General features: G+C 39.8%; 3 protein-coding genes across 4 annotated transcripts; all 3 read right to left on the bottom strand.

Moving 5' to 3' along the window:
* Positions 1-120: 120 nt before the first annotated feature.
* Positions 121-16,357, bottom strand: LOC128212542 (chitinase-3-like protein 1). Of its 2 annotated transcripts, none has more exons than XM_052918034.1 (13): positions 16,159-16,357; positions 11,986-12,052; positions 11,353-11,521; positions 10,039-10,291; positions 9,113-9,222; positions 8,551-8,674; positions 7,928-8,113; positions 7,227-7,346; positions 6,482-6,734; positions 6,143-6,305; positions 4,747-4,898; positions 4,433-4,609; positions 121-1,070 (listed from the first exon to the last, which is right to left on the bottom strand). In XM_052918034.1, the coding sequence occupies exons 2-13, from the start codon at positions 12,038-12,040 to the stop codon at positions 994-996; spliced, it is 1,839 nt and encodes a 612-aa protein (XP_052773994.1). In that variant the 5' UTR covers positions 12,041-12,052; positions 16,159-16,357; the 3' UTR covers positions 121-993. The 2 variants fall into 2 exon arrangements, with proteins under 2 accessions (XP_052773994.1, XP_052773993.1); XM_052918033.1 differs by having other exon boundaries at positions 16,223-16,357.
* A 4,017-nt stretch (positions 16,358-20,374) lies between these two features.
* On the bottom strand, positions 20,375-21,082 carry LOC128210584 (putative uncharacterized protein ENSP00000383309). Its single transcript, XM_052914935.1, has one exon. The coding sequence runs from the start codon at positions 21,080-21,082 to the stop codon at positions 20,375-20,377; it is 708 nt and encodes a 235-aa protein (XP_052770895.1).
* A 2-nt stretch (positions 21,083-21,084) lies between these two features.
* Positions 21,085-21,513, bottom strand: LOC128210582 (uncharacterized). Its single transcript, XM_052914934.1, has one exon. It carries the CDS (start codon positions 21,511-21,513, stop codon positions 21,085-21,087), a length of 429 nt encoding a protein of 142 aa, XP_052770894.1.
* Between the last annotated feature and the right edge of the window lie 240 nt (positions 21,514-21,753).

Raw genomic sequence — 21,753 nt, 5'->3', positions numbered from 1 at the left:
ATTTTTGTTTCAATTTTTATATCAAATATTTTATCGATTCCGATCTGTTTTCCTGAAATTCGACATTAAATCTATTTATGATTTCAATTTATTTAACGAAGACAAATGCATGTATTCTGGAGAATAATTTTATTGTGTTATCAGTAAGCTAACCTGGGTAACATTTGTATAACATTTGTAGTAAAGATAGAAACAGCTGAGAGATAATATAACATGCATGGAACAAACAATAACATAATCATTAAAAATAAAAAAAAATATCAAAAAAGTGGAACAGAATATATCTAGTGAAGATAAAATGGCTTTAAAATGGACAACAACCCTTTTAACGACCAGTGTAACCAGTTTAAAAACGTATTTGAATATGTAGTGCTGTAAACTAAAAATTCAAACTATCAAATTCACAATACATGTATTACAATTTTTTGAATATATTAAGTGTACTTGAACAAAAAAAAAAGTTGAAAATGCTTTTTATAAATAAAAAATCTGAATAATGAAACACAGTTCTAAGAAATTCAGCGGTCGTGATTGCCTCATAAAGCTTGTAACACTGAATGGTACGTGTAGGTAACCGAAATTGTCAATGATAACAATTTAGGGGCCGTAAATTTAAAGCTTCTTACTTAAGAATAAAATTCAAATTTCAGCAACAAATACTTCGAATACCCTATACCTTTTTCTTCCGGTTTTCATATTTGTGGTGTAAAAACTCTTTCATATTTGTGGTGTAAAAACATTGTTTGTTTTCTTTCAATTAAACTTAAAAAAACAACAACATATTTCCATTAAGTTGAACTTTTTAACTAAGATGCTTTATGGTTATTGACCCTGGAATCCATGAGACATGGCATGTTACACGTTCTATGTTTGTACTTAGTGAATATCTTAATCTGTACGTTCTTAATCTGTACGTTGGCGGGTAAGTCAAATGTCCGAATGTCCGGGCTAGAGTAAAGGATGAATCCGCACGTGTGAGGGAGTCCCCGATTGCTATGACAATGTAGGTGATCGTGACAACTGTTGCGGTCTTGGTAGAGCCCAATCCACGCTTCCCAGGTTAGCCCACTCTAAAAAAGGTGTACACCAGGCATGGTTTAATACATATTCTATGTAATTCATGAAGTGTTTAAAGCTTTGTAGGCAAATGTTATAAAGTAATAAGCAAGCAAATATTATTAGCACTTTGTAATCGATAAATACTACATGTATTTATGTTGTTCTTAATAAGGACACACCGTCACCAGCTTGGTTTGAACGTCAAAAATACTTTTTGTCTTTGGGATGAACTGCTAACAGTTAATATATCTAAATGCTAATAACTACAACAACCATGCGTACAAAACACTCCGAAGTAAGGTTCGAAGCATCTTAACATAAACAAAGTTAATGTCTAGGACCAAAACTACAACTAGAACAAAATGAAAAACAAAAGGAGAGAAGCGATCGTAGAAGATGCCAAGAATCATTTAAGGAATGAATTGCGGGGTTGATGTCATTATCGGGGTATGAACGCAATTGGGTTTGTCAATGTGTGTGGAGTCCGAAGGACTCCACGCGTACTTTGACCAACCCAATTGCGTTCATATCCCCGATAATGACATCAACCCCGCAATTCATTCCTTATATTTACACCAATAGTTCATTATTTCTTTCAAGAATTGCTAAAAAATACTTCATTTCATTTAAGAAAACCTTTCAGTAATCCGTTCTTACCCATTCTGTGAATAGAACGACCCGACTATAACCGAAACATTTTTTTTCAAATGACGTCACAATAACGCGGGAAAAGATCAACCATTTGAAATCACTTTAAAACGTAAAATTGAAACACTTCTGGTACCAATATATTTAAAATATAATAAACTAACACTTTTAAAAATGTTGATCTATATTTTACGGGACCTGCAGACACAATACGACCAATAACAAGATCAATAGCGTTCATGCATATTGTTATGCAATGAATTACGATCCGAACATATCCGAAGATGTTGCGTTCATCGATTGATGAACGCAATTGCCGAAAGGCAGTTCATTTAAGGAATGGAAGTTGAGGTGTAAATATTCAGTTGTACAAATCTTGTCCACAGAATCAAGGAACAAGGAATATATATGTAAGATAACATATCATGATGGTATAGAGTCGGCATAAAAACAAAAGGAGAACTTCACAAAATCACAAACTAAACCGCGTATATGAAATCTTTCCCCCGTCACCAGATGCTACAGGAGTTTCTTCCTACTTACCTCTGACTTTATTTAGCTAAAGTTAAATTAATTATTTCACGGTTAGTTTAAAATATGGTGCAAGCGATATGCCAAAGAGACATTAAATACAGCCATTGATTAGTAAATGCAAATGTATTTTTTTAGTTCTCATACTGTAACATCTGGAAACAAAATGACAAAAGGGCGGGATACTTTTAGACGGGACATATCTGTATTTTAATTTCATTTTACCTAAAACAGTTTTAACAGAAATGGTGTACTTTTAAAACCCTTTTCGCTGTAACTGTGACCTTAAAGTCACCAGATGGTCCCAAAATAGGCAAATACAGTATTTCCTCAAAACGAGTCCGAGTTATCAATACGAGCTAGATATAATACTACAAATTAATATTATCGGATAGAGAGGTGCTCCCATATTGGCGATGCTCTGCTGTAGGTGTTGACTGGAATGGGCAATAGATGGCTAACTCGATGCGGGAGGGGAACATGCATACTTGAATAATTATGTGGCATTGAAAGGAAATGGCTAATTGTTAGTACAATATACGTTGTTCACGAAAAAGTCGACACCGAAGTCAGTGTTATTCAGCGAGTGTGCAGGTTATACTCTAGCTCCGGGGAAGTTACTGTTACTCAACGAGTGTGCCGGTTTTACTCTAGCTCCGAGGAAGTTAGTGTTACTCAGCAAGTGTACCGGTTCTACTCTAGCTCCAGGGAAATCAGTGTTAGTCAGTCAGTGTACCGGTTGTACTCTAGCATCGGGGGAGTCAGTGTTATTCAGCGAGTGTGCCGGTTTTACTATAGCTCCAGGGAAGTCAGTGTTACTAAGAGAATGTGCCGGTTCCACTCAAGCAGCAGGGCAATGAGTATTAGTCAGCCAGTTTTCCGGTTCTACTCAACCATCAGGGAAGTTAATGTTAGTCAGCCAGTGTGCCGGTTCTACTCTTGCTTTGGGGAAGGTAGTGTTACTAATTGAGTGTGCCGGTTCTACTCTAGCGCCAGGGAAGTCAGTGTTACTAAGTGAGTGTGCCGATTGTACTCTAGCGACAGGGCAGTCTGTGTTACTAAGTAAGTTTGCCGGTTGTACTCTAGCGCCAGGGAAGTCAGTGTTACTAAGTTAGTGTGCCGGTTCTACTCTAGCGCCAGGGAAGTCAGTGTTAGTCAGCCAGTGTGCCGGTTCTACTCAAGCTCTGGGGAAGTTAGTGTTACTCAGCGAGTGTGCCGGTTCTCTTCTAGCGCCAGGGAAGTCAGTGTTACTCAGCGAGTTTGTCGGTTCTACTCTAGCAGCAGGGCAATTAGTGTTAGTCAGCCAATGTGCCGGTTCTACTCTAGCTCTGGGGAAGTTAGTGTTAATCAGCCAATGTGCCGGTTCTACTCTAGCTCTGGGGAAGTTAGTGTTAATCAGCCAATGTGCCGGTTCTACTCTAGCGTCAGGGGAGTCAGTGTTAGTCAGCCAGTGTACCGGTTCTACTCTAGCGCCAGGGAAGTTAGTTTTAGTCAGCCAGTGTGCCGGTTCTACTCTAGCATCATGGACGTTAGTGTTAGTCAGCCAATGTGCCGGTTCTACTCTAGCGCCACGGGAGTCAGTGTTAGTCAGCGAGTTTGTCGGTTCTACTCTAGCTCCAGAGAAATCAGTGTTAGTCCGCCAGTGTTAGTGTGCCAGTTGTACTGTACTCCATATAGCTATGGCTACCTAGAGGTTGCGGTCGGGATCCACAGTCCACGTTCGCGATCCAGTCGCAGGTGTGAGCTGGTCCCCAGTAGGTTCCCTTACGGCAGGACATGATGTAGGCAGCGCCGTGCGCACACAGGATGTACCGGGAACAGTCTTTTGGGTCCGAGTACAAACCATCAACTCGCTTACTACAAAAACCAACCTCCTGGGTGTCGTCTGTAACGCCTGTAACGCACACGACATGTAGCACACATATACATTTTGATAAATGTTTCATTCCCGAGCGTAACCTACGGATCGGATAAAAGGTGTTCCGAAAACCCATTTAACTAAAGTTGAAGTCTGATCAAAGAAAAAAAATATATTGATATATATATAATCTGTGTATACTTAGTTTGACATTCTCAAAGATGTATTACAAGTTTCAGTGAAAGCATACCTTTGCGAGTGGGTACACGATGAATTACTTTTTAGCCGTTGTCTATGAAATCAATCGAGGCGAGCTCGAACTGAGACAATACATACCATTTGGACGACTTCCGCAGTCGACCCGGTCTTGGTAATTACAGACCATGTGTCGGGAATCAAACCGCAGACCCGGCTGGCAGGCGACCACGTGTGGCCGGCCATGTGCACAGTGCACGTACGCTCCACAGTCAGAGGGGTGCACGTGGATACCATCCGCCCGTCCGACACAGAACGCTGGCAATAGGTAAAAAGCATACTGAATAAAAACGCTAAAAGCTGATTTATGAATTATGATAACATTTCTAGCACCAAAAGTGTTTATTATAAAAAAAATCACTTAGATGTTTAACAGAGAGAAAACAGCTAATTACTTTTAATATTAAACGAGTCGGTTGTCGTCGGATTCCGGGTCGTCGCCTGGCTCTGTGTAGTTTGCTTTGCTGTTGTCGAGGCCGCTGTCGTTGTTGGCTCTGTTGTCGTTATGGATACTGCTTTCGTTGTCGCCGTTGCTGTTGTTTGGGCGCTATCAAATTAATACATTTTTATTAAATTATTTGTTCCTACGTGCGCAGTCAGCATTTTAGTTTTATTTATACTTCATTAGATGCGGCCTGGACTCGTCTATAGGGATATATGTTGGGGAAGTGTATACGGATAAATTTTAATTATGAAAAAAAGAAGATATGTTAATGATATCAACTCTTATTCAACTTTACTTAAAATTTGTAGTCAATAACCGTTTTGATGCGCGTAAAACTTCCAAAACGTCATGTAAAACGAATAAGCCTAATGTTTAAAACAGGAAATTAAAAAAAAAAGTTATTCTCTGTGTTTTTGTATTGACTGGTCGCCGGTCATACGAGTTCGTTATTTTAGAAATTTACTTTCTGTGAAAACGATTTATATACACGCTGTGGTAGTAAATAAGCATGTGAGAATTTACGGGCATATTGTGAATAATAGTTTAAATTACGCATTTGATAACAAATATAAGTGCCTGAACACGACATTAATTGACTATTTTAAATTTAAGTGATATAAAATGGAAGTACAAGGCTTAATTCACACGATTTTACTAACAAATATAAGTCGCAATAACGAAATTAACACAATTTAAATTTAACTGATATAAAATGAAAGTTCAAAGCGTAATTCACACGATTTAAAACAAACCTTAATGAATAAAAGTAGGCCGAAAAGGATCAGGCCGAAATGATATCTCGGCCGAATCGACCCGACACCAATAATTTTATCGGTAATAATGCAAGGTACCAGTCTAAATAATTTACATATGCCGGATACAACCGATTAACTGCGATCTATAAAGTTAATTAAACCGTCATAGTTCGGCTATGTCCGTGTTTATTCGGAATGTTAACAATTGTATATATTGTCACATGACTTTATTGAGTCAATTGGGTATCGATATTTTTCACGTGACACAACGATTCAGCATCCTCCTCCATCTTTTTGCGGGGAAAGAAAACGCGAAAACTCACTATGGTAAGAGGTGTTTTAGGACATTTTCACCAAGGGCAAACTTTGTTTTCTCCATACAATGGCATGCAATGTACCGCTATGGCTCTGGTTGCATATTATGTTTGGTCTAATATTCATGAAACTTAATCAGAATGTTTCATGAACATCAACAGATATGTATTAATATTCAATAAAACCCATTCAGCCGCGTCTTTTATGCCTAACATCAACATTCGTCTTGTACATAACTGGTGTGTTCTATATTATCAAGGACAGGTATATGCTAACCTGCAGTCGACGTTTGCCGGCCAGTCGCAGTATAGACGACCCTGGTTCCAGCGAAGCGACTCAACGCACGTGCTACGGACCGGACGTCCCTGTGAGCACCGGAAGTAGTTTCTGCAGTCGCTTGGGTCTGGAAAGTAGGTGCCCTCGGGCAGGCCAGAACAATCTGTTTAAAGAAACAATTCAGTAGATTATTAATGAAACAGTAAGTAAATTATTAAAAATCAAGCTACAACCGGCATTTGCAACTTATGACTATATGTATTTAATTGAACATTTATAAATAAGTATAGACGTTTGATGGAATGTTTACAAATTATTAAAAAAAATACGCGTGTTTACCAGATGATGGAGGGCCTGTTGGGGCTTTTGTTGTTGTTTCTGTCACTTCCTGTGTTGTGCTGCTACCCGGCTCCAGTGTAGTCGATGTGGGGGCGGCGGTGGTGTCCGGCGGTGTGTATCCTCCAAGGACGGGCTCCATGAGGCGCATTAATGGGTAAGGGCCACCGGAAGACGCGCAGATGGAATTCCAGTCGTCCAGGTCAATGTTCCAAATCATAGCTCCGCCAAAATCATTGTCACGGATATACTCAAGCTGTTAAAACGGTTAGGAATAAAATGTTAAAGATAACTTTTTAGCATAAACACATCCTCAATATAATACTTTTCGCGCATTATGGAGTGCATTAGTCAGATTAGCATAAAATCATAGATATATATCAGACCAAAGGTGAAACGTGTTTTATTATTCATGTTTTATTAAATTGACTTATATGTTATGAATTTTGCTAATACGTGTGGTGGGTTTTCACGCTGTAAATGTTTGCACGGTGGTATGCTGAAACCCGAAAATTGCTTCTGTCATTTTTCCTTTGCAGTATTAGATATTTAGTCGTGTTTACAAATGTATATCCACCACCAGTCGACAAATTTTCGCTCCCTATTTCGCGCTTTTTCGTCTTCAGTTTGGTGTACTCGGGGTAAAAAGGCGAAAGCGAAAGCGCATGCAATATAAGCAAAGTGACACTGTCTATGAGGCAGGAGGTCGTCCAAATAGACCCATCGTCAATAGGCGTAGACAGTTTACCTTCTCTATAAAGCTCTGCCTGTCATCATAGCCGACCCAGACGTCCCCGAGTGTTAGGTAAGGGACGCGTTGTTCCTCTTCCCATCGCCGTGTGGCGCCCGCCTCCAACATCGCGCACACCTACAAGTGTGAAGTAGATTTTTTGCTGTTATATTAAACTATTGTTTACGTACGAAACATACTATATTGTGACGTTTATACCGATTTAAGATTTTTGAAGTTACATGTACATCTAAGATGCTGCAATGAAGCGGGCATCAGCACGGTACATGTTGTCAGGTAGCTAAATAGTCCTGAATTAACTTAGAGATGTCCAGTTAGCATGCAATATGAAAGTATAAATTCTCTTCTTTTGAATAAAACATTGAAATAATTTCAAAACTTAATACACATTATTAAGTTCTTAAATGTTATTTGAAACAGTAATTATTCATTTTTGTTTTAAGAAGCGGGCGAGTGCATGGGATTATTATTACTATTATTATTAGTAGTAGTAGTAGTAGCAGTAGCAGTAGCAGTAGCCGTAGCAGTAGCAGTAGCAGTAGCAGTAGCAGTAGCAGTAGTAGTAGTAGTAGTAGTAGTAGTCATAGCAGTAGTACATTTATTATCATTATTATTATTATTATTATTATTGTTGTTGTTGTTGTTGTTTATTTTTATTATTTTCAATTGAAATTTGTTCTCTCACATGCTTAATTTACCTCAAAGTAAGCGAGGAAGCCGCCCTCCCTAGTGAACCGCCCCTGAGGTCCTGCTCCCTTAGCCGGCGCCCCCATTTCCCAGTCTACTGCGTTCGTCAGCTGGAAGGAGCGTCCATAGGTGGCGAGGCCGACTATGAGTTTCTCCTTTGGGCAGCCCTGGCTCACCCAGTAGTTGGCGGCCCAGTCCTAATACAGGGAACAAGCCATACTTAGAAGAAAGGTATTTATAGCATGGGAGGTCTAAGGGTATTGGTATTGAAGTACACAATGTAAAACATATGCGTTGAACATAATTTCTTTTAAATGTTTCGAATTTACTGCTTAACAATAACTCAACTCAACTCAACTCAACTCAACTTTATTCAGTACATAAAGGCCTCCGGCCCAAAATACATACTATAATATATACATACTATAATATATAATAGTTGTTACTTCTTTCTTATCTTCTAATCGATAAAATATATCAAGCTTGTGGTGTTTTGAAGTTGTCAGGCCTTACGTCTGTTGATGTAAGTTCTTCCTTTAGTTACTTTTTTTTAAATGACGCTTTAGGCGTCTGTACCTCAAGAAGAATGTTGATTAAACATGACATTTCCAAGGCCTACGCGTACGAGTATTACCATGTTAAGGTAGGTGTCATCGCCCTCCTCCCCCGAATGGCTGTACAGCGGGCTGTTGTGGCCCGTCACATCCTCCCAGCCACCGTGCAAATCGTACGACATCAGATTGATAAAATCTAGGTACCTGTAATAACAGCTCAATCTTGACGTTCGTGTTTTCGCCTTTTCAGTTACCAATTTCAGCCTTCAGGGTGATTAATGATATAATTATGTGGTGGCTAGTCGTCGTACGCTTGACGCCGCATCGAAAGGGCGCAAAGATGACAATTTTAAAGCTTTTCCCCCCATTGTAAATTCAAGAATGTACATGTGTTTTTGAATATACAATCGTGTGCGCGCACTTAAGGGACATCCGCTACTTTTTCGTATTTTCGCGTGGTGTACTTTCTGTCCGAAAAAAAACGAAAAAAAAAAAAGAAATATATCTGCCACCATGGTTTGGAGAAAGTGGTTTAAGCAAAAAAAAATACACAGATTAACAACGTAGAGAACACATTCGATAGACCTACATACAGTACATGAAACAGTTGAATACATTTGATTTGAGGGTGTGAAATCTTACCTGGCCATTTCCGGGATGTCGTATGCGTTATCAATGTTCTCCTTCCCCGCGGCCACCGCCGCCGTCAGCAGGAGCCGCGGCTGATGCTTGTTAAATTCGACTAGAATGTCCTGTAACAGAATCATCCACGTGCACATCATGAACAAAACAAATTCAAAAACATTTGGTACGGGCGAGCCAGTATAGCATGAGTTATTAAAAAATGATGTAAGCAGACTGCCTCAGACAATGGTAAATCGTCATAAGAAGTTGAGATTAACGTTCGGTTGCACCTAAGTATTACAAAATGGGACAGAAAATACATCACTTACCAGAAATACTAAGTATATAACGATATTGAAAATGGATTTAATCACGGCTTAAAGTTCGAATCAAATAAGTATCTATCAACTTATATAATATTACGGTGTTTGTTCCTTATAATAGATAAAATAATTCAATTCGAACACATTATGAAAACATTGCCACCAACATGAAATCAATTGGTGTCTGTCTATTAACCAAGAGGTTGTGGGTTCGATCCCCGCACTAAAGGTACCTTCTCAAGGTGTCTCGCAATTTTCAGCAGTACTGGTTTCTACCTAGGAAACAGACTCGAGCGTGATTCTATAAGCTATAGCTATTAGCTTTCATCACAATCGAGCAAAAGCAATGAGTTTAAACTTTCCATAAAGTCTTTGAGAGAGTCCATTTAAAACACAAGCGGATCGGTAGATCCAGGATCATACCCTTCCCCGCAACAAAAACCCACTTGGAAGAAGATATATATTACAGGGAAATCTTGGGAAGAACGTTTTTGGTAACTTTTGTACATGTTGATTATTTTTATAAATGTGTTATTTCTACAACTCCAACATGATAGATTTATAACCATACATTCAAATTAACCTGTAAAACAGCCGTTGGCCCAGTAAGCAAGTTTCTACCTTTATCCAGAGGATGAAGTTTTCCTTGTCGGCTGCAGCTCCTCCTCGCCTGGCCGGGTACTCCCAGTCGAGGTCGAGGCCGTCGAAGTTCCACCTTACCAGAGTCTCGACCGCCTTCACCGCGAAGTTCCGCCGCTTTGCGGGGACCGCTACAAGACTGGAGTAGTCTGTACTTCCGGCGTTCCAGCCGCCAATCGCCAGCAGCGTTTTTAGCCCCGGGTTAGACTTTTTCAGGTCGTTGAAATCCTTGTAGCTATAATTGTTAGTTAGAGAATAGCCTACTTCAATATCGTATGGTTGTATTATATTCCGATTGAATTATTACACTTAAACGTATGTAGTAAACGCTCGCGCATGTCAACGTCCGATTGTTTTTTCGCATTTCTTTCGATTAAGGAATTAACTTTATTCACACATGTATTATGTAGCAATAAAACGTCATACATCTGTAACACGTGCGTATTGTTATAGGTCAAAGTCAACAAGTGTACCAAGTTTCACAACATTTAGGGGCAGAAAACTCCAGTAGTAAAAGCGTATGGAAACTCGATCGTTATTAACCAATCACAAATCTATGACTTAGTTTTAAACTACATGTCTAAATACAAATAAAATATCATTTGATTCTTATTCTTATAACTCTTACAAATATGGTCCCAGTTTCAAAAGATAGCCCAGCCGTAAACCTTACGCTGCTAAAAGCTCTTGTGCACCCGTAACGGTACGGCCATAATCTATGCGATAAATATTTTTTTATTGAAACTCAGTTCACGCGAAAAAAACAAACGAGGTAACGCCTGGAAATTTACGATCTTAAGTCTTACGGTCGTTATTGAGACATGGCACAGAGGCAGATCACATAACTGGTTGCCATCATTTACAACATTATGCGTGTACTGGTAACATTGATTTTATGTCGCAATGATCAACACCCGTCGAGCTTCATAACCACGAACGTATGAACACATTTTTGAAATCTGTATGTAGATATGGTTAAGAACCCTTTACTTTTTCTAGCCCCAATTTCTGAAATAATTGCCTTTTAACAGGAACAAGCTAAGCTCACTTTTTATTTAAAGAGTATTTTGATCATGTGAAATTAGGTTCGTGTAAGTGATTTGACACAAAGAAATTAGGTATAAAAGCTTATTACGCTTAATTATTTTCAAGAAATTGGGCCCAGTACTTATCATCGACGAAGCTCCGAGTGAATTTCGAACCACAGAACCACTGATAAAGTGTCCGATGCGATTAACCATTTGGCCACTGTCAGCGTAACAGTCTACTAAGTAAGTGAAGTGTTTAGTTACTCACTGTTTGGGGTCATTCCATTCATACATATCCATTTCGCCGGAAGTGTTGAGTTTGGCGAAGGAGTAGATGAGATGGGTGCATAGGGAGGCGTCGATGTCCGTGGGGAAGAACTTGCCCCCTGTCGGTCGGTACTGGGACCAGTTGCTGTAGTAACACACTCGCTTACGGCCTGAAATCCGATGTCACCAGTAAATGTGTTTTTGTTGTTTGTTTTTTATAAAATTACTCCCGTCGTGGAAATAGCTTTAAATAAATGATCAACAGCTAGATCTATATCTAATTAAAAAAATCAGTTTGACAATAACGTTTCCAAGCTTCCAATTTTCTTAATCAAAATCGATTCACCAATACTTGACAAAATAAGCGTGAGAACATATCAAGCAATTGCAGCTAACATTATTATATACAAGTTAAACATACTTATGTAACTCTTTCGGGGGGAAAATCCAACTAAGAGGAGCCTTTTAAACATGAAAAAGACAAAGTATTGTATTTGAATAAATTTGAATAAAATAACGTATTGTATTTAAATGTATTCATGATAATAAACAAAAATATTGGGTGCCCCTAGCCTTGAACTGTATGCATATGCGCTTTGAACAAAGTATCGCTATGATTGTAAACTTTTCTCACCGTCGCCATGTGCCACCATTATGAAAGCAGCCAAAAATGCGATCACACACTTCATCGTGCAAGAGTCCTGAAAACAATATTACTAATTAGTTGCATTTACACATAAATACAAATAAGTATTCCATCGGTCGCTATCGCTCCCTTGAAATAAACTCGTTTTGTTTGTAATGTACGAACCATAATCTTTCAGAAATATTGAAAATGAAAATGTATTTTAAATCGTCCTAGCTTAACATTTGAACATACCAAAGTAGAAAACCGATCAAGAAAAGAACAAAGATCGTTGTGACTATTTAAATTTCTAATGAGTCCTCAAGTTTCGGATAAAGTCAACCTTTATATATGACACGTATACATGCGATGTAACATCATCATCAGCAGCAGCAGGGTGTATGCATGTGATTTGTTGTTGATAAAATCAAATAAAAGTAATTTACTATTACGGTGACTACAATCTTCAGCATTTAGATGACCTGTTCGTAGGTATGAACAATACTACAAATATGAACAGCTGCAGAACTAGATAAGTACGGCAATAGGAATATAATTTCAGGAGTCCCCTCGGTCACAAGTCAACGGTTGTTTAATTTTAACCATGTTGAACCCTGCATTCAGCGACATAATAAGATAGAATACATAGAATTGAAATGTTAAAAGTTTTCATTAATATAACAATCGGACTTGAATCTCGGTGTTTCATTAATACGGCATAGTAACAATTGTGTCGAGCCATTACCTCCGGCGGTTGGTTCCACAGAAGGACAGACCACGGCCATCTGCTGACCACTGGTCACGTGACATTTACATAAGTAACCACGTCCACGTCACTAGGACAGATGTAAATATCAACCATATCCGGTTATTCCATCTGTTTCATTTGTTGACGGAACTCTTGACCAAAGCGAGTTAACAATTCCCGATTCTGTTCTCATCATTATTGTTAAAGAACATCAATAACAGACTTTGCTGCGAAACCAATTGTGCAATAGAAGATGTAATATATTTAATTACATGCAAAAGATGTAACGAACAATATGTGGGTCAAACTACACAAGCCGTGTCAAAACGTATGAATAGTCACAGATTTGATATTTGTAATTTTACGGACCCTATGTCTTCATCATTAGTTGCTGCGCATTTTAATAGCGTGTCGCATAGTATAAATGACTTTAGTTTTATGCCTATTGAAATTGTTAGGAATAACATAAATCGTTTATTTAAAGAGACTTATTGGATTCACAAACTCAAAACTTTATATCCTCAGGGAATGAACTCTAAAGCTATTTTTTACGTTAAAGAATAGCTTTGCAATTAAAAATAAGTTTGGCTTGCTTTCGTTTTTTCCTATATATGTTTTTGTATAATATATTTCTATAGGAAATTTTTGTATTTATTTAATCCGAAAGCATCTATAACAATTATTTTTACACAAAGTTTTGTGAAAAGTAATATGACACGTTTTCCCGCCAAACGACATTGCGTCGTTCTTGACGTAACGTCCGTTTGTATTTGTTATTATAACCCTGAAGAAGGCGCTTGGCGCCGAAACGTTGGTTTATAATTAAAAGTAAAGTATACGTGTTATTGTTTGTGTTACTCAATTAATTACCATAAACAATCAATTCGTGAAATAAACCCTATCAGGTAGTTGCAACTAAACAACTGTACACCGTTTCATGATTAAGAAGCACTATCGTGAAGTACCAGGCCGTGGAAACAGCCGTTCTGCGTTTCATTATTAAAACGCACAATCGGTAAGTTATCCCTAAAGGCAGTGAAAACAGTTGTCCGATGATTCATGATTTAAAAGCATAATCCTGAAGCAAACCCTATCAGGCAGTAAAAACAGCTGTTCGGCGTTTCATGATTTAGAAACACTACCGTGACGTTAACCCAACCAGGCAGTGGAAACAGCTGTTTAGCGTTTCCTGATTTAGAAGCACTATCGTGAAGTTAACCCAACCAGGCAGTGGAAACAGCTGTTTAGCGTTTCCTGATTTAGAAGCACTATCGTAAAGTTAACCCAAGCAGGCAGTGGAAACAGCTGTTTAGCGTTTCCTGATTTAGAAGCACTATCGTGAAGTTAACCCAACCAGGCAGTGGAAACAGCTGTTTAGCGTTTCCTGATTTAGAAGCACTATCGTAAAGTTAACCCAACCAGGCAGTGGAAACAGCTGTTTAGCGTTTCCTGATTTAGAAGCACTATCGTGAAGTTAACCCAACCAGGCAGTGGAAACAGCTGTTTAGCGTTTCCTGATTTAGAAGCACTATCGTAAAGTTAACCCAAGCAGGCAGTGGAAACAGCTGTTTAGCGTTTCCTGATTTAGAAGCACTATCGTGAAGTTAACCCTACCAGGCAGTGGAAACAGCTGTTTAGCGTTTCCTGATTTAGAAGCACTATCGTAAAGTTAACCCAAGCAGGCAGTGGAAACAGCTGTTTAGCGTTTCCTGATTTAGAAGCATTATCGTGAAGTTAACCCTACCAGGCAGTGGAAACAGCTGTTTAGCGTTTCCTGATTCAGAAGCACTATCGTGAAGTTAACCCTACCAGGCAGTGAAAACAGCTGTTTAGCGTTTCCTGATTTAGAAGCACTATCGTGAAGTTAACCCAACCAGGCAGTGAAAACAGCTGTTTAGCGTTTCCTGATTTAGAAGCACTATCGTGAAGTTAACCCAGCCAGGCAGTGGAAACAGCTGTTTAGCGTTTCCTGATTTAGAAGCCCTATCGTGAAGTTAACCCAGCTAGGCAGTGAAAACAGCTGTTTAGCGTTTCCTGATTTAGAAGCACTATCGTAAAGTTAACCCAACCAGGCAGTGGAAACAGCTGTTTAGCGTTTCCTGATTTAGAAGCACTATTGTGAAGTTAACCCAACCAGGCAGTGGAAACAGCTGATTAGCGTTTCCTGATTTAGAAGCACTATCGTGAAGTTAACCAAACCAGGCAGTGGAAACAGCTGTTTAGCGTTTCATGATTTAGAAGCACTATCGTGAAGTTAACCCAACCAGGCAGTGGAAACAGCTGTTTAGCGTTTCCTGATTTAGAAGCACTATTGTGAAGTTAACCAAACCAGGCAGTGGAAACAGCTGTTTAGCGTTTCCTGATTTAGAAGCACTATCGTAAAGTTAACCCAACCAGGCAGTGGAAACAGCTGTTTAGCGTTTCCTGATTTAGAAGCACTATCGTAAAGTTAACCCAACCAGGCAGTGGAAACAGCTGTTTAGCGTTTCCTGATTTAGAAGCACTATTGTGAAGTTAACCAAACCAGGCAGTGGAAACAGCTGTTTAGCGTTTCCTGATTTAGAAGCACTATCGTGAAGTTAACCCAACCAGGCAGTGGAAACAGCTGTTTAGCGTTTCCTGATTTAGAAGCACTATCGTAAAGTTAACCCAACCAGGCAGTGGAAACAGCTGTTTAGCGTTTCCTGATTTAGAAGCACTATTGTGAAGTTAACCAAACCAGGCAGTGGAAACAGCTGTTTAGCGTTTCCTGATTTAGAAGCTCTATCGTGAAGTCAACCCTACCAGGCAGTGTAAACAGCTGTTTAGCGTTTCCTGATTTAGGAGCACTACCGTGAAACAAACTCTATCAGGCAGTGGAAACAGCTGTTCGGCGTTTCATGATTTAGAAGCACTATCGTGAAGTTAACCCTACCAGGCAGTGGAAACAGCTGTTTAGCGTTTCATGATTTAGAAGCACTATCGTGAAGTTAACCCTACCAGGCAGTGGAAACAGCTGTTTAGCGTTTCCTGATTAAGAAGCACTATTGTGAAGTTAACCAAACCAGGCAGTGAAAACAGCTGATTAGCGTTTCATTATTTAGAAACACTACTGTGAAGCAAACCGTACCAGGAAGTGGAGGCAGCTGTTCGGTGTCTTTATGATTTAGAAGCACTTTCATGAAGTAAACAGTACCAGGCAGTTGAAACAGCTGTTTAGCGTTTCATGATTTAAAAGCACTAGCGTTAAGTTGACCCAAATAGGCAGTGACAACAGCTATTTCGTGTTAACTGCTCAGGAATAGAACATATCCTGATCAGAAATCCGTTTTGTGTTGCGTCTTTTATGTTTAGAATCTTTTTTGTAAGATGTTATTTATCAAGTCTTTTTAACATTACGTTTTAAGAAGAGTCGAATTTGATTTTAAATGCTGAGTATGGATTTAATCCTGTACCTTGATTTCAATATGTGCATGAACTGTTTGTTTGCCGACATCTGCTATGTCACACTATTCTTACCACAATTAGAACAGCGAACAAATGACAGCCACTACAGTAAGAAAATGGTGTAACGCCGATCTCTGTACACTTTATCCAGAATAGTAACTGCCATTCACTATGCCAAATAACATGTGTCGAAATACTTCAAACACTTTCCCGATTTCTATATATATGTGATAGAAGCAACATAGAACTGCAGCTGGTTTCACCGCCTTCTTGATTTTGCTTCCCTTTCGTGATGAAAGTGCTTCAAAATCAGGAAATAAGTTGAATTGTTTTCGATATCTCAAGAGTGGGGAAATTAAAAAAAGCATAACGGTTGATTTGAAATCTGTCTTTCTATTCATAATCATGGCTTTACATTTTCGTAGACTAAATATCCATGCATATGCATATGCTATTTTTCCTTGGGCGTATACAAAAAAGAAATGTCTGCCCTGTTAATGCAATAAATTGACAACACTATAGGGGATTCCCCTTTAGCAATTTCCCGATCAGGCGATTTCCCCCACTTACTATTACCGTTTTATAAAGATATACCGTGTACTGATAGGATTTTCAATAAGCAAAATGATATATTGTATAGGAAAAATAATAATGAAGAAAAAATACAGTTTAAAATATTGTGCTACTTATGGGGAAGAAGTTTCTATGTGGAAGACGATTCTATGGGGAATACGTTACTATTGGGAAGAAGTTACTATGGGGAAGACGTTACTATGGGGTTACTATGGGGAAGACGTTACAGGGCTGTAAGAAGTACGCGGGTATTTGCCAGGATGATTTTAACATATTGTATTGCCTTTTTTTCTTTCAACATGATCGGTATTTACAACAATGATATAGAGTATACAAAAAGCAAATGAGTTGGACACAAGTTCTAACAACATTAGTAACCCTTACGGTACCGGTTGTTGGTATGGTGACTACCAAAACTCGTAACAACCCTACGAATGTTTGTATTTCATTACTCATACTGATATTGACAAACTGAACTGATGTTAGTCATGACAATGGATAAATGCAATAGTTTAACAATAACAACAGCAGCAGCAACAACAATGCAATTGATAATGACATTAGCCCTAAACTATTGTGGAATATATTAATAATAACAATTATTTTAGAATTCCGCGAATCGGATAGGTCGCACTTCCAGAGTGACCATCCATGCCGAACCAAATTAAGTGGTAAAGAAATACGCGCAAAAGCGAACGCAGATAATTCCTTATACTACATCCAGTACCTTTTTTATAACATAGTCTAAAAAGAGTAAAATATTAACGACAGCACTTATTCCTCGCTTATTTCCAGAAAGGCAATGACATTTGAAAAAGTAAAACATTTGCAATACAGTTGTTAACTTAAGTTTAATATGTTTAGTTATGTTTTGTTATATAGTTGATCAGATTTGTTTGAAAATTGTTTCCCTTAAACATGCTTTAATCAGTGCAGATTGTACAACATATGCACAAGAAAGTCAAGAAACGGAGAAAGTCAAAAATAATTTGGTAAAACGTTTCATGACAACTCCAGCTGTAACTTCTGGCTGTAAATCCAACTAAATCGAGATGTTGTGCCCATAAATATTGTAACCAAGTTTAGTAAATATAAGAAATGCACAGTTTGGTGAGTGGAAAATAATGAAACTTTGATGAATAAATGGCCAGAACTACGGCTAACTCAGTTGATATATTACACCCATACACATTGAAGCCATGTTTGGTAAAGGTTGGGTAAGAAATGAGCATGTAAGAGTGCTGATAATTGGCTTTAACTTAGGAGTAAATAGTACGTTGGCTGTTCATTGAACTTGGTCAAGATATGACGCCAATAAAACTAGCACCCAAGTTTGGTTAGGATTGGATGACAAATGCGCTACTTTGGTTAAAGGGCGGACAAAAGCTGTGGTACGCAGCGGACGTCGACGCCGGGCAAAATGATCCCTATATCAGTATATGCAAGACGACATAAAACCCAGAACACACTATGTCTTTTAAACCAAATTAAAGAATTATTTGCTTACTGATTTTAAAGTGCTAGGTTAAAATCAAGTTTACAGTTGTTTATTCTTGTTATAACAGGGCCCGTCCCATTCTGGGATATGGACAACCGAAGCGTTAACAATCCCATGTGCGTCTAAATGTATCACCCGGAGCGCTTGTATATGCGTCTGTTTTAAGTATCTCCGGCATCTTATCTATGTCCCACCGTGGCAAATAAGTCATATCTTAGGTAATTATTGACCTTCACCTAAGATCAGCTGCCCTTGACTACGGTAACGTGCGCGGGAAACACAATTTCAGATGGTGACTAAACGGTGTTTTTGTTGCTTTTTCTTAATTCAGTTTTCTTTCTTAATTACTCATATTATTTATTTGTTTGTGCAACTTGAAACTCGCGACTTTCGGCGAGGTTTTATCCCATTTAACGTACGTAGTTAAAACACGCCAACTAGTAAATACACGAACTAATCTTTTAATTCAAACTGCGAATAAGAGAGTTAAAAAAAAGATTTATTCACCATAAATTAAGTTATATATTAAAATTAATTATTAATGTTTGAGATCGATGCAAATTATTTATTATTATTTTTATTTCGGAATGAACTACAGTCTTCGTCGCGTGTTATGATATTATTATGAATTTGCAACCCCGCATTTATCTGCGCTTATTTCAGTTTTATGTCCGTTCTATATTCAAAGATCACCATTTAAGTACAAAATATTGATTTATGCAACTAAATACCAACACCACTCGCTGGCACGATGGTACGAGAGAGTGGAGTCCATTATTTGGACGGTAAGCAGCTTCTACAGAACCCCCCCCCCCCCTTGTTCGTGTATGTGACCAACCGAACTCACTTAGTAACGCCGGTGCCAATGCTCGAACCAGAACACTTAGGGTAAAGTGGAGGCGTTGACCGGTATGAGTGATCAATATAGCGTTGGTCGGTTTGCACATTGCTTTATATGAAACAATTTCGTAAAAACATACCTTATTACAAAATCTGCATGTAAAGTGTACGTATCTTCTTCCTAAAACACAATGTCCTAAAGTGTCCAACAATATATCACAGTAACCTGCAGTGTCCTTAACTATTGCAGTGCGCAACAGGGTTGTGGCCACTTATTCCGGGACTGTTTATTGTTTAGAACATATATATTTTAAGTAAATACAATGCGTTAAATTAAACAAAATATTGCCTTTAACAGTTCATTCTATATATAAGTATCCCAAAACACCATAAACTTTTAATGTGACCAAACGTTCGATTTGTTGATAGACTATCGATTGCAATCGTTTGATCTCCGGACAACACTGGGTCCACTCCGCCTCTGGCCTCAAGGTACAGACATTATAGATCTGATTGGTTATTGTTTATACCGATGGAACATTTGAAATTTACTTATAGACTGAAAAATATTTTTATTTCCACTCAACTCAACTCAACTCTGTTTATTGCATAACACATATTCACTTGTGTATAGCAAATACACCTTATTTAAAGGCATGAATTTAAGCAATATCAAACAGTTTGTTTTACATATTTATAAACTATGGTACATGAAATTTAAAAAGTAGCAGTAGCAGTAGCTGTGGCAGTAGCAAAAAACAGGTCTACCAGCAGCAGTAGCAGAAATAGAGTAGCAGAAATAGGTATACCAGCAGCAGTAGCAGAAATAGGTCTACCAGCAGCAGTAGCAGAAATAGAGTAACAGAAATAGGCATACCAGCAGCAGTAGCAAAAACAGGTCTACCAGCAGCAGTAGCAGAAATAAGTTTACCAGCAGCAGTAGGAGAAATAGGTCTTGCAACGACAGTTGCAGAAACAACAGTAGCAAAATAGCTGTAGCAACGACAGTTGCAGAAACATCTCCTCAACCAGCAGTAGCAGAAATAGCTCTAGCAGCGGACGGGTAGGAACAGCTCGACTACCAGCAGTAGCAGAAATAGCTCTAGCAGCGGCACGGATAGGAGCAGCTCGACTACCAGCAGTAGCGGAAATAGCTCTAGCAGCGGCAGGGTAAGAGCAGTTCGACTACCAGAAGTAGCAGAAATAGCTCTAGCAGCGGCAGGGTAAGAGCAGCTCGACTACCAGCAAAAACATAACTAGCTCTAGCAGCGGCTCGGGTAGGAGCAGCTCGACTACCAGCAGAAGCATAAATATTAAATAGCTCTAGCAGCGGCACGGCTAGGAGCAGCTTGACTACCAGCAGTAGCAGAATCAGTTCTAGCAGCGACACGGGTAGGAGCAGCTCGACTACTAGCAGTAGCAGAAATAGCTCTAGTAGCGGCACGGGTAGGAGCAGCTCGACTACCAGCAGTAGCTGAAATAGCTCTAGAAGCGGCACGGGTAGGAGCAGCTCGACTACCAGCAGTAGCAGACATAGCTCTAGCAGCGGCACGGGTAGGAGCAGCTCGACTACCAGCAGTAGCAGACATAGCTATAGTAGCGACACGGGTACGAGCAGCTCGACTACCAGCAGTAGCAGACATAGCTATAGCAGCGGCACGGGTAGGAGCAGCTCGACTACCAGCAGTAGCAGACATAGCTCTAGCAGCGGCACGGGTAGGAGCAGCTCGACTACCAGCAGTAGCAGCCATAGCTATAGCAGCGGCACGGGTACGAGCAGCTCGACTACCAGCAGTAGCAGACATAGCTCTATCAGCGGCACGGGTACGAGCAGCTCGACTACCAGCAGTAGCAGACATAGCTATAGCAGCGGCACGGGAACGAGCAGCTCGACTACCAGCAGTAGCAGACATAGCTCTAGCAGCGGCACGGGTACGAGCAGCTCGACTACCAGCAGTAGCAGACATAGCTATAGTAGCGGCACGGGTACGAGCAGCTTGACTACCAGCAGTAGCAGACATAGCTATAGCAGCGGCACGGGTACGAGCAGCTCGACTACCAGCAGTAGCAGACATACGTATAGCAGCGCACGGGTACGAGCAGCTCGACTACCAGCAGTAGCAGACATAGCTCTAGCAGCGGCACGGGTACGAGCAGCTTGACTACCAGCAGTAGCAGACATAGCTATAGCAGCGGCACGGGAACGAGCAGCTTGACTACTAGCAGTAGCGGAATCAGTTCTAGCAGCGACACGGGTAGGAGCAGCTCGACTACCAGCAGTAGCAGAAATAGCTCTAGTAGCGGCACGGGTAGGAGCAGCTCGACTACCAGCAGTAGCTGAAATAGCTCTAGAAGCGGCACGGGTTCGAGCAGCTCGACTACCAGCAGTAGCAGAAATAGCTCTAGCAGCGGCACGGGTAGGAGCAGCTCGACTACCAGCAGTAGCAGACATAGCTATGGCAGCGGCACGGGTACGAGCAGCTCGACTACCAGCAGTAGCAGACATAGCTCTAGCAGAGGCACGGGTAGGAGCAGCTCGACGGCACGGGTAGGAGCAGCTCGACTACCAGCAGAAGCATAAATAGCTCTAGCAGCGGCGCGGCTAGGAGCAGCTCGACTACCAGCAGAAGCATAAATATTAAATAGTTCTAGCAGCGGCACGGGTAGGAGCAGCTCGACTACCAGCAGTAGA

The sequence above is a fragment of the Mya arenaria genome, chromosome 12 (assembly GCF_026914265.1).
Source record: "Mya arenaria isolate MELC-2E11 chromosome 12, ASM2691426v1".
NCBI lineage: Eukaryota > Metazoa > Mollusca > Bivalvia > Myida > Myidae > Mya > Mya arenaria.
This window is presented reverse-complemented; position numbering and strand designations above follow the sequence as displayed.

Excerpts from the sequence above, each read along its gene's own strand:
- LOC128210584 (XM_052914935.1), bottom strand. The coding sequence starts at position 21,082 with ATGTCTGCTACTGCTGGTAGTCAAGCTGCTCGTACCCGTGCCGCTACT.
- LOC128210582 (XM_052914934.1), bottom strand. The coding sequence starts at position 21,513 with ATGTCTGCTACTGCTGGTAGTCGAGCTGCTCCTACCCGTGCCGCTGCT.
- LOC128212542 (XM_052918034.1), bottom strand. The coding sequence starts at position 12,040 with ATGAAGTGTGTGATCGCATTTTTGGCTGCTTTCATAATGGTGGCACAT. Across the intron at positions 8,675-9,112 it reads GACATCCCGGAAATGGCCAG|GTACCTAGATTTTATCAATC; the intron begins GTAAGATTTCAC and ends CTGTTATTACAG. Across the intron at positions 7,347-7,927 it reads GCTTCCTCGCTTACTTTGAG|GTGTGCGCGATGTTGGAGGC; the intron begins GTAAATTAAGCA and ends TCACACTTGTAG.